This window comes from Ambystoma mexicanum, chromosome 5q (genome assembly GCF_040938575.1).
Source record: "Ambystoma mexicanum isolate Mex_15411 chromosome 5q, UKY_AmexF1_1, whole genome shotgun sequence".
Taxonomy (NCBI): Eukaryota; Metazoa; Chordata; class Amphibia; order Caudata; family Ambystomatidae; genus Ambystoma; species Ambystoma mexicanum.
In genome coordinates this window covers 24241875-24254808 of record NC_090933.1, presented here as the reverse complement: position 1 = coordinate 24254808, position 12934 = coordinate 24241875, and the positions used below count along the sequence as shown (strand labels likewise).

The following is a 12934-nucleotide window of genomic DNA, read 5'->3' as shown; positions in this document are numbered from 1 at the left end:
CCTTTGGCAAATGGTGAGGCTCTTTCACTCCAACCTAGTACCTTAACTGATGTGAGGTGGTTTTGGAGTGAAATTATTGCTTGAAAGCTTATTTTTAGTCTAATTGTCTTCCGTATCAATACCATGTCTACTATCCTCTCATCTCTGGCAGTCCATGCATGCTTCAGGCAGCTGCATGCCTGTCTGCTCCTCATTAGAACAAAAAAGGCTCAATGCCAGTAACTGATTGGGGTGTTAGTTGATAATCACTGAGCATTGCTTTCAGCACATCCATCCAGCTGAGAGAATTTATCACAGCAAGTTGGCTACATACTTTAATGAAATGGTTCATTCGTTCTACAAGACCGTTATCTGATGGGTGCTACAAGGCAATTCTGTGGTGGATGACATTGCGGTGAGCCATGGCGCTATTAGCGCCATGGCTCATGCCGGTAAAATACCGGCACCGCCTTGGCGGAAAGGGGATTTACCGCCCCATTCCAAGGTTGGAGGGGCGGTAAATCCCCCTTCTGCCATTGCCCTTCCCCATTCCCATTTCTGCCCCATAGGGCTCTATGGGAATGGGGAAGGCGCTAATTACGGCACCGCAATTTTGCGGTGCCGTAATTAGCTCCGAGGTCCCTTAGCGGGTTGGTTTTTAACGCCTGCAAAAAGCAGGCGTTAAAGCACCAACCCGCTAAGGGACCTCGTAGTAAGGCGGTAATGGTTAACGGTCACCGTTACCATTAACGGTGGCCGTTAACCATTACCGCCTTGCGTGTAATGAGGCCCAATATTGTGTTCTTTCAGGAATGTCTGCCGCTTGTTTGGAACAAACGAAACTACACCCCAAGCCCCCCACTTCGAGGTGTAATCCATTAACTCCAAAATACATATTTTTGTAATCTACTGATTTCCATTGGTAGTTTTCTTCCACACCACGCTCTGTACTTCTTAAATGATGTTGCTTTTGTTTTGTTGTTCATCTTACACGAGTGCCCTCTTTCCCAAGGTCTTCCACTTCAGTCAACATTCCATGTCACCAGTATTTTTCACTAGTGCAACATTTAGTCATAGTCCTTCCTGATTGTCGTTTGTGGACTAGTTGTATGATCTTCAGTTGCAAGGATTGTTGTGGGAAACAATGGTCACATCTCATAATACAGCCAGAATCCTTTGCGATCTCTGGAAGAATCTGGACTTACCATGTAAGGTTATAAACAATAGTTTTCAGTGTTCCACCCTTCTGTGGGAGCTTTCCATAGCAGAATTTCTTTAGAATAATTCTTGTTGTCTTCTTATGAATCAGTATTGACAATGCCTGGCAGTATTCAACTTTACTTTCTCAGATTCCTTTTGGCCCTCCTCAGACCATAGAAACTGAGCGTTCTTTTTCAGCAGGTCCCACATGGATAAGGTTTTTGTCAACAAAGTTCCTCACAAATTTGGAGTAATTCTCCACCATAACTAAGAATCATCTCAACTGTCCCTTGATTGAGGGTGGGAGTACTTTTGTGACGGTATCAATTATGGTTTGCTTGGTTTTATGCCACCAAGAATGGTGGTGTGACCAAAGTACTCCACTTTCTTGACACTTAGGCAGCATTTTGCTTAAGAGTTCGTTTTCTGTAATGATGTTTAAAACTCCTTAGAGGCGTACATCAGGTTCTTCTGTGTTTTCATCCCATGATCAGAATCAATAAATAAACTCCCTCAAGACCCCTGAAGTGTTGCTGCATGGGTCTCTAAAAAATAGCCTGGCTAACTCTTTCTGAAGCTCCTTTCTTTTGTCAATTGTAAAAAAAAAGACCTGGAGCGATGATGGACCAAAACAAAGACCAAAACATAGATAGCTACTAGCAATGACACCCGGCATGAAAGCACACTGATGTGGTCTTTCATGCCTGCCCTGAGAATGCGCACTGATCAGATCCTCCTGAGCCCAGTTAATTCCCCTCTCAACCTGAAATGATGCCACCATTTAGTTACCAAACTTTCAATGTGCACTTGATGCACTGGCCTCCAGATTAGCCTTTACATGCCAGGTGTGTGTGGCGTGAGTCACCCTCAGTGACATTAGCCATTACCAATAGTGAGTTTTTTGTCAAAAAATATTAGGCTTTTACCCTTTAGATTCAGCATTCTACTTTTGAAAACATAAAGAAGATTTGAGCACACAAGGAAGAGATGAACGATAAAAGGTATTTCATAGGTTCTTTGGTGTTAGGTACATAGGCTCTTCCACTGATCTAATTACATACTGCATGGTGTATGCAGATTGTCTACAGACTGCAGTGCATTCTCTTCATTTTGCCAAAGTTGACTGTGTACTAGAAGAGACAGGTCACAAGGGGGGCAGGAAGAGATTGTTGGCTTTGTTTCCAGGACACTTGTCATGTGTAGCGTAAGATTGTTGAACATTATCTTTGACAGAGACAATTTCTGTAAAAATGAAAAAAGACACTGGGGTTGCAGCACCTGCCGGCCAGGTTTAACCGCTTTTGCTGAACTCTTGGCATGGCAGGTCCCACCACCTGTAGTTCCCATTTTAGGATACAGACGCTTCAATGTGTTGGTGGCCTGACATGGTTAGTGGCCTCTTAACACCTACTCTGGCCCCAATCTCATATTTCGGGCCTCAATGTCTATCCACAAAATGAGAAAAACAATACAAACAAAAATGTGGTCCCATCAAAAGAAGTTGCATGTTACTTATGTAAAGTCACTTCAAGCTAAACTCTATTACTTTCCAAGAATTTTAATTGTACTTGATCTTACCTTGCTTCTCACTATGCTGCTATGGGATGGTGTACTTCAACTACATTACCTGTGATTTCACAAAATGTATGTCAAGCAAAGGGAGAGTGCTATAATTCATTAAGGTTCTCAGTTACCATTTCCAAATTATTGATAAGCATAACAATCACATCTAAACATATTGTCTGCTTTGCAAATGATTTCAAAATGATCAAATATTTTCGCAATACCAAGATTCAATTAAAAAAGGAAGTTAAAGCAAACCAATATAAGAAGCATTGCAGCTATGTTAGATTTTTAACAATTGAATCCAAAAAGCAAAAAACGCAAGAAAGGTAAAATGGCTTTGATCTAAAGAGCAAAAACATTTTCACTTGTGCCTATTGGCAGTAAACGTATTACAAATTGGTCATACATGAGTCTCTTGTTGCAGTTATTCTTTAAGTGTTTTGACCTTTTCTGGTATTTTTTTTTATCTCTTCTAATACAACCAAATAGATGTATGAAATATGATGGATGTTTTCAATGAACCGACGGCTTAAAGGTGATTTGATGTTTTTTGTACTGATATTCATCTCGTGGTGTATTCAACAAAATGTGTGTGTTTGGGGTAAATGTATACGGTCCAACAAAGGAAAACTGCTAACACTAAACGAATCATGCAGAACTAATGGCAGATGCAGAAGAAATTGATGAAACATATAACTGTTATTAAAAAAAGAAAATCCAAGAAATCATGTAGCATTATAATAAATATTGCATTTCTTTCAAGTATTTGGAATAGCATACATTGGTTACACAGAAGAGTGAGATCAGGAATGTAGACACAACGATGAACAGAGTGAATAGCTCTCGGTGTCTGTGTAGGAACTTGAATTCATCAATCAGCCCAGTGATGACAGATTCCATTCCACCCATCTGTAAGTAAAAGCAACAACAGATCAAAATCCAGTTCACACGGAAAGAAATATCACCAGATTAGACAAGGCTTTCAAGTTGAGGAACAAATGAAGGTGTATGATTAGATATGCTGCTGTGTTGCATAAACTATGCAACCTCACCCTGTGAATAAACACAATAAGGAAATTCCTCAAGTCAGTTCTAAATATTTAAAACAGTTGGTTTACAGTTTCTGGCATTGCTAATCTTTCATAGAACTGCAGTATAATGTTGGCCACAGGACATTAAAGATACAGGCAACATACAAGGTGAACACAGGATTGCACAGGGGCAACATGCTAGTCTTGGAAACAAGACCACACAGAGCAACAGAGGCTCGAATCCCAGTTCAGCGTTTAGAAACTGAACTCAGGTATGGTATTAGGTGCATTAAAACTATTACAATTAAATGCATTTAAGGCTTCTGTAGAAATGTACCTTACATTCAAATGTTCTTATGTGTTACTTATGATGCCTCATGAGCCTGACTGAGGGCCATATACGAACAAGAATCCAGACTCGTTTCTTTTTCGCATGTTTATTGGCATCAAATGCAAAAGCACAAATGAAAAATTGCTATCAACTAATATACGGAAACATTTACAAAGAAACGACAGAGAAGAGAAAACTTCAACAATTCATCTAATGGAACATGCAATAAAAAAAACTTTAAATGTCAGTTCTTCCAAAGCTACTTCCTCTGATCCATTTAATAAAACCTGTGCAAAGATCCCCAGGTTAAATGATGATTTTGAACAATACAAATACAAATACACATTTTGGAGGAGAACATTCAAAATGAATGAGCATTTGCTGTGTTGATGTTCATTTTACAGTAACTTCCTCCCACCCAGTTTGACCTTCAATAGTAAAGTTCTCACAATAGTAATTACATTTGTCACAGAGGTTTTGCTTGCAGCTTAACTCATTTCTGTGGTCTTGTTGAATGAGGAAGATGTAGTCTTCATCTTAGAAAATGTGACGCTGGTTACCTCTCGAATTATAGATCTACTTTTATGGCTAATACTGCAGGGGAATTGTATGGTAAATGGACTCTTATCAGGATGCGAGATTGGCTGTGCGATAAAGAACCAAACATGCAAGCTCAGTATAGAGGGAGGGTGAGCACAGTTGTCCACTGGCCCCACTTGGCTTTATCAAAATGAAAAATGTTGCATGTAAGGGGGAAAGTGGTGTCTTCATTTACCAGAGGACGGCATTTGATTCAGTAGATCAGTGCCTGCTTTTGGATTCTGTGGTCCAAAGAGGGATGCCACCTGACTTCTTGAAGGCCACCATGCTGTTGCATAAGAACTATACCTGTGTGCACTATGGGCTTTTGGGTGAGCTCACCCAATTCTCCAATGTGTAATTGGGCCAACTGTCTTTTCTCTGTTTTTGAATACTTAAGTAGCAGTTTTCAAGCCTATGGCGTTTCCCCATGTATGTTTGGGACTTTGGTTCCACTACTGCGTTTTGCAGATGATGCCAAACTCCTGGTCCAGAATGAAAATGCCCTGGCCATGTGTTTGACAGTCAGATACAACTATGGTGGTGGGCTCAGGTATGACGCTGGCGGCCCGGGTAGGTATGAGTAAAGGCTTCATTACTTCCATTCAGGTTTCAGTTCATGTTTGAACCTTTTAGTAAATTAAAGATAGGAGACACCTGATAGGCAACTCATCCATGCCAGTTCAGCCCCTAACTTACACCTGCTAGCAGCATCCATTCAAAGCACTCACCCAACAATCTCTGAGATACGCATACATATACTGTAACAACATGGTGATCCGAAGGGTCTCAGCCTTTGGGTATTTTTAAAGAAAACTCTTTATTAAGCAAGTGCAATACAAACAGGGTTTAAGGAGTAACGTGAAGTGTTCAAACCTAAGTGACTTTAATGCACAATCCTGGGTAAGTAACACATACTTAAGGTTCACAACACATATGAAGTAGAAAAAGGTGACCAAAATGCGACAAACCCTAAAGCAAACTCACCTGTCACAACTATCCTTGAACTTAAATTAAAGGATTCCTGAATAAAAATTGTCCTAAAGGGTGAGTTGTCAGAATAGCCAAATCAAATGGTGCAATGAGGAAAATGAACTTAAAGTCCTTCCCTTGAGTGAAAAGTGTTGAGGGTAAAATATCTAACTTGAAGTCCCATACAAAATTAACACAGTCCAGCAACTCAAGGAGGTCTTCTCTTAGGGTTTTGTTGGGTAGACAACTTGTATGCGAAGAACTCAAACTGTGACCTGTAATTGCCTTATTGTGTGAGTCTAGAAAATACCCTTCCATAGCATAGACGGTATATTATGTTGGCCTAAAACCAACCGCATCATATATCTAGCATCGTCGGTACAGAATTGTCAGCATAACCAGAGAGCGTCCATTTTGTAGTAACAGAATTCGCCATTTTAGTAATCTTCGCTTTCCTTGCTTTTCTGTTCAAAATGCTTTGCTGTAAGTGAATTCTATTTTGTTTTGCTCATGCACAGAGCAAGGCCACAAGTTACATGTTGAAAACCTAGACCAGACAGCCCAGACAGCAATGCACCAGTTTCCTCCCTCACAAGTCCTTGGAAGTAAGCAGAAAGGCATTTAATCACTATGCAGGTGCCAGATAGTCTTGCTGGAGTGGCAGAAACTGTAGAAATAGACAGTTAATGGCTTGAATTATACTCACTTTCTCGGCCCCCCCTTTCCTGGGCCCCTTTAGATCGAGCCGACCTCTAGCTCGCAAATAGAAACCAAGAGATAGTAAGGCTTGGAATGTGTCCCTCTTACGAACACAGCTTGCTGACAGAACAAGAGCACTATGTTCTTGGTAACAAAGAATCGTCTCTGCACTTTCACAAACAAATTGCAACTGGTGTCGAATAACTGTCTTTGAAGGTATTATATTCGTCATAATTGTCATAATTGTCAATCATCAAACCATTGCAAAGGAAGATACATTATGGGCGGTTATGAGTGTGTCACTACTGATTATATGGTGGTCATTTTGTATATGTCAAGTGGTACAGCGAGTAGAGCGCGCACTTTGACATCCGTGCAGAGCCTGTTAACGCAGTTTCGAATCCCGGCGGGGCGAAACTCAGCCTTTCATCCTTCCGAGGTCGATAAATGAGCACCACACACCATGGGTAATAATAAGCAGCGCTCAGATACCTGAGGGTTCGTAGCGCTATATAAATGCCTAATTATTATTTATATATACAACTGATGTAAAATGTTAGCTCTCTTGCGCCCCATGAGGTCTGGGTGACACACGTTGCGGGATGTGAGAGCCAGTCGGCCGACTGAGACTATTTGCTTTGCAATAAACCCTAGATTTTGGGAATTGAACCTCGTGTCTGGTGTATCAGTTCGTGTGTGGTGATTGTGCCTTGATTCCATTCACGAGGGTCCCCTGGGGGCAACACCAATTGGGCTAATTGGGAGAGGGTTCAGCTGGGTCCTACACTGGTATTTTATCTCATTCCATTGGGTGCTTCCTCCCTTCCTCCCTCTATCTCTCCTGCTCGCTCTTAGTTGTTTGGTATGTTGCTCCAACCTCATGTTGGGGTTCTGGGTTTTTCTCTCTCTCTTTCTTTCCCAGCATTTAGCTTCTGCCCCTCTCCCACTTCCACTTCCAGGGGTCTTTTGTGCCCAAACTCCTGTTGGGGTCTGTTCACCTTATTTCTCTATTTGACCATGCCCATTTTTTCCTTCGCAGGGTTTTGAACTTTCCCTGTCTTCTAGGGGTTCTTGTCAGTCTCTCTGACTCTCTCACTTACCCCCTTTGTGGGATATTCTTAGTTCTTACTTGGTGGCCCTTTTCTCTGGGATTTTCTCTTTCTTTTTTCCTTGCCCCTCTCATCTTCAGGTGATTTGGCATTGTTCCCCTTTCTTTCGTGAGTCTGTCTTCTATACCTTCTTTCTATCTCTCTGCCCCTCACGTCTTCAGGGGATCAGGATGTGTGCCCCTCTCCTCTTCAAGTAATCTTTGCTTTAGCCCCTCTTCTCTATATAGGGGTACTGCTTTGCCCCAATTGTCGTCAAGGTCCTGCTTCTGTCATAGCCGATCTACCAATGTTTTGCCGTAGCCTCTTCCAAGGCTTGTCAGGTGGGTCAGCTCTTCTACCTTTTTGGCTTAGGTGGTGCTGGGGGTATACTCACTTTCTTTGCCATCGGTCAGTCAGTTTACTCACTCTCGTCCCAGGATTCTCAGGTGAGTCAGCTCTTCCTCCTGTTAGGCTTAGATGGTGCTTCACGGGTATATACTCTCCTTCTCCCCCCTGGGGCAATCAGATTCCTCCAGGCTCTTCAGGCAGCTTCCAAGTAGTAGGGCTCCAGGAGAGTCCAGGCACCTTCACCCACTCCTCCTTCAGGGTTCAGCTCCTCTTCATACTACAGCATCTGGAAAGAAGCACATAGGGCTTTCCCTGACTGTGACAAGTTCAGAGTGAGCTGGCTCTGCTTTTATACCCAGACTCCTCCCCATCCTTTTGGCTGCTGATTGGTTGAAAGCCGTGCTGATAGGATTGGGTGGCAGGATGTTTCTTCTTTAGTGCTTCTCTGTTAGGCTCTCTTTCTTGATCAGCCAGTTTTAATCATGTTTTCACTTTCTTTATTTTCTTTTAGTCATATTTTATTTAAGCCCCCATAAAATATTATTTGCTCAGTTCTTGGGGCTCAGATTTTATTTTGTTAATTTAAGTACCCCTTGGAGTTCCTCTATGGTGATTTGAACCCGGGTCCTCTCCCAAGTTCTATGGCGTTCCACACATCCTGGACTAGTGCTGCCACTGCTGAAGTATAAATGCTAGGGTCTTTCCTCTCAGGTAATGCAGCACCTCCGCCAGCATCTTTCCACTTCCCCCCTGCAGCGCTGAAATTATTGACGTCCCGGCTCCTTCAACTCCAGTCCATGCATTCTGTGGGGTGGATGCCCTGCTGTTCTTGTACGTGACTCAAGCTGCGCCACTGCTTCCACCATTTTCATTTGGCATCCTGCACCAGTGGGCAGGGCTGTCACTTCTGCCAGGTGTTCACAGATAAGTCTATTGTGGGAGTTGCGGCACCACAACTATCCTTACACTGTTTTGTCAGCAGGACAATCAGACATAATCTAACACTTCTCCACTTGCGCACAAATACCTGGTCAGTTATGCAGACACAGATGCACCACACCTCCACTCCTCACAACACATTCACATAAACACACTGCTAATCTACTAACAGGGGAAGGAGACTGGCAAAGATCCCACGTATAGAGGGACAGGGGAGACCTAAACTGGACGATGCCGAGACACGTGCAACACCAAGCATGCATTTGACTCCAAACTCTATGGAAATAGGCAGAAGTACACAGCTGCCTAATCTTTCTCTCTCACACACACTCTCACAGACACTCCATTGGCAAACACTGAGAACAACCACATTGACATCCAACACCAGACCAGACTAGGCAAGGTCCTAAGTGTCACACTCACACATCATCAGACATAGGGAACACAGCTACCGAGGAATCTGGGTACAATTTGTTTCAACATGTTATACAACTCACACAGACATGTTCCAATGCCCCCAGCTTTGCAGGGCAACCAGAACTGCATATGTCCAGGAATGCAACACGTAGACCTAGGGGATTTAAAGAAATAGAATTTGACAGGTGAGGATACCGAAGAGAGGTTTATGGGAAGGATTCAGTGGGTGGGGAATCGAATATGTGATTTGACCCTTTTTGTTCAGTCGAATTACATAGATCCTTTGAATGTCTAGGCATTTTACGAGACAAGGGAAGTGTTGGTGGACAATGCAGCTGATTCATTTACAGGCCCGCCTCTTAATGATGACATTGAGGAGCCTAAACAAGTCAAACGTCTGGTTCATTAATTCTAAGTCGCAGAGCCACGAGAGAGAGAAGAAGCCAGCGAAATAGGAACCAGAAAACGAACATGACTGCGTGAGATGGCGTGCACTGCTCACCAGCACTGGCACACTCAGTAGCCAAATGACTGGGCCAGACCTATTCCACCAAGGACTTGTCACGTAGTGGTGGTCACTTATTGAGCCATCACTTGCCTTGAAGGTGACTACACCTGCACCCCTAATATAAACTATCACACTTTGCATTGTGGGCTGTGGTTGTAACAGCACAGCAGCTCTATGTGGAGAACAGAGGTGGGATTAACCTGCTATTTGTAACGTTCCATGATTGTTATAAAGAACAGACTTGGGTTTAAAGTAAAAATCAAACTCGTAAACCTAACTTTGTTATTAGGGATTTCAAGTCCCATAATTCCCAAAGTACTGGGATGAAGAAGAGGATTAAAAAGGTACAATATTGCAGGAGTGGTCAGCTCATTAATTCAGATGACCCACGCCTGAGGGAGTCAGAGAGGCTTAAAAGGCCCCCTCGGGTGCAGGCCATGGAGAAGGAGAAGAGCAGAGGATGCAGGGAGCAGAAGCAGCATGGCTTGGGTACGCGCACAGACGAAAGTTGAAGCAGAGAGAAAACGCCGGGACCACTGTTGGGCAGATATCAGCTGCCAGTCCTGAGATGGTGTGTGGTTCATGAAAACTAAAGGGCAGAGGTTGCGCAGCGGGAAGCATGCAAGAGGGATGCTTGCCCTCTGGAGACCTGTTCTGCAGAGGCTACGCAGCGGAAAGCAAAAGCGAAGGAAGCTTTCCTTCCTAGGAAGCTGTCTCTGGTGACTGGCATGCACCCAAGGGCTTCAAGGCTGTCTCCAGTGGCTGGTGTGCACCAGAGGGCCTCAGGAGCAAGAGGAGCTCCTATTTCAGGTGGCGCGGGCAGTGAACGGACTAAGAGAAGCATTTTGTTGGGTTGCAAGGAGCCACAGAAGTAGAAGTCCTGCGAGCAGTGAGGGGAATGCAAGCTGGTAGTAACCCTGGAGGGCTCTGTACCCGCTTGCGCATTCAAGGCAGGCCCTCAGCAAGAAAACAACATTCCTGTATGAGCAAAAGTAGTTCTGGAGGATATTTCGAATACTAAACCATTGCAAAGCAGTGAAATCAGCAATCACGTATGAATATAAGTGGGTCTCAAGGTAATTTTGAATACCGAACTAGTGAAAAGCAGCGAAAGCCCTATGTAACTAAGCCAAAAGACTGTCATTTTAAATGTGTGTGAGTCTTTGGAAAACCAAGCAACCTGAGAGGGCGACATTATTAAGAATTGATACCTACAAGCATTGTCCAAGCCAAGACAGACTAAAATCAAGGCAAACACAATCCAGCAGATATTGCCAATGGCAGAAAGGGGCTAATGAAAGGCCCTTAGGTTGTGAAACTTGATGCCCATTCTTTAAACAACATATGGTAAAAACTGGTATAAACTCACATTCCCAAAGCCAGGGGAGATGCAGAATAAGACCCTATCCTTGTCACCATTTGGTTACTTGTGCAGTGGGGAACCAAGAGTGGAAAAAAGGGTGCTCTTCTGGATAAGGATATACAGAATGAGAGGAGAATTATTTACAGAAGAGTATTAAAGAGCAACATTGTGAATGTTGTTTTCCCTGAAGAGTTGTTGAAAGGTTTGAAGCTGCAAACTATTGAATACTTTGAAGCTTTTCTGAAACTCTTGTCAGTTGATCTTTACCACAAAAGCATTTGTTGTTGTGAAAACCTGTTTGCGCAGGCGAGTATACCCGGATAGCAAACCTTTGGAGAAGTAGGCCTGGCATGGGAGTAAATCAGGTGTGAAATCGGGTAGTAGGCCTGGTATGAATAGTGTGTTCCTTACAGGTATCTGAGTGTGTTCCCATAGCGTACTGATCTTCATGAAACAGAATGCAGAACTTTACTGCCAGTCCTTGTCTCTGTTGGTGCTATGCAATGGATCAAGGGCTGGTACCAACCTTGTCGGATGAGGATAGGAACTGCTCTCAGCATGGAATGGGAGGCCTTCTGGAGTGGAAGCCAGAGGCATCCCTACCCCAGAGGAGGATGGTGGCAGTCAAAAGGGCCCCAATTCCTGCCCCCTGCCCAAATGCCTGCTTGAAGAAAGTGCTGGCCAGGTTTTCTCTTTCCTCTCAATAGTCAAAAGTAAGACAGCAATAGTATGGAGAGATTACTCACAGGACTGCAACCCATCAGCGCCCCACACTGTCTGTCTACAGCCATCTAAACTGCAGAGCCACTAGAGAGAGAAGAAGCCAGGGAAATAGGAACCAGAAACTTAACACGACTGCGTGAGATGGCGTGCACTGCTCACCAGCACTGGCACACTCAGTAGCCAAATGACTGGGCCAGACCTATTCCATCAAGGACTTGTCACGTAGTGGTGGTCACTTATAGAGCCGTCACTTGCCTTGAAGGTGACTACACCTGCACCCCTAATATAAACTATCACACTGCATTGTGGGCTGTGGTTGTAACAGCACAGCAGCTCCATGTGGAGAAAAGAGGTGGGATTAACCTGCTATTTGTAACGTTCCATGATTGTAACACCTCCCAGCAGTTAAGACAGGGCTGGATTAGCCAGCTCATGTAAACTAATGGGTGAAGGAAGGGGTAGATAAGAGGGGTGGAAGGAAACAGTAAATTGAGGCTTGTTTAGGTGAGGTCAGCAGAGGGGGAGGAGGTGACAGACCTAAAGACCAGGATGAGGAAGGCAGTGGACTGGAGTGTACAGGCACTGCATAAATCATCTAAAACATTATAGAGGTAGTTATATAGGTTAATGAGCTCCACAAAGTTATTGGTTGACTGATCACTTATGAAAGCCCAACATCTCTGGACCCATACTCAAGAATTCTACAACACAGTGATCATGCACCCTGTATTAAAAGAGTCACCAGCAGAAGCAAAACCAAAATAATGATAACTTAGGGCAGAGTGAAAGAAGTTGATAATCTGGTAAAATGGCCACCTCAGGGATTCACAGTGTAACACACATGCACACAACCACAACTAAGCATGTTGCTTGTTTCACGGACACACATGGCACTAGAAAGACTATTGTATCCAGGATATTATTAATGAACCAGAATTTTGACTTGTTTAGGCGCCTCAATGTCATCATTAAGAGGCGGGCCTGTAAATGAGTCAGCTGCATTGTCCACCAAAACTTCCCTTGTCTCGTAAAATGCCTAGACATTCAAAGGATCTATGTAATTCGACTGAATAAAAAGGGTCAAATCACATATTCGATTCCCCACCTACTGAATCCTTCCCATAAACCTCTCTCCGGCATCCTCACCTGTCAAATTCTATTTCTTTAAATCCCCTAGGTCTACGTGTTGCA

At 43.5% G+C, this 12934-nt stretch overlaps 1 protein-coding gene across 1 annotated transcript in view; it reads right to left on the bottom strand.

Annotated features, from left to right (window-relative positions):
- The window catches only part of SLC6A3 (solute carrier family 6 member 3), a 639528-nt gene that overhangs the window by 129983 nt on the left and 496611 nt on the right, over positions 1 to 12934 (bottom strand). Inside the window, exon 10 of the mRNA XM_069620436.1 lies at positions 3526 to 3654. Coding sequence (XP_069476537.1) covers positions 3526 to 3654 — 129 coding nt within the window. The remainder of the gene's footprint in view (positions 1 to 3525; positions 3655 to 12934) is intronic.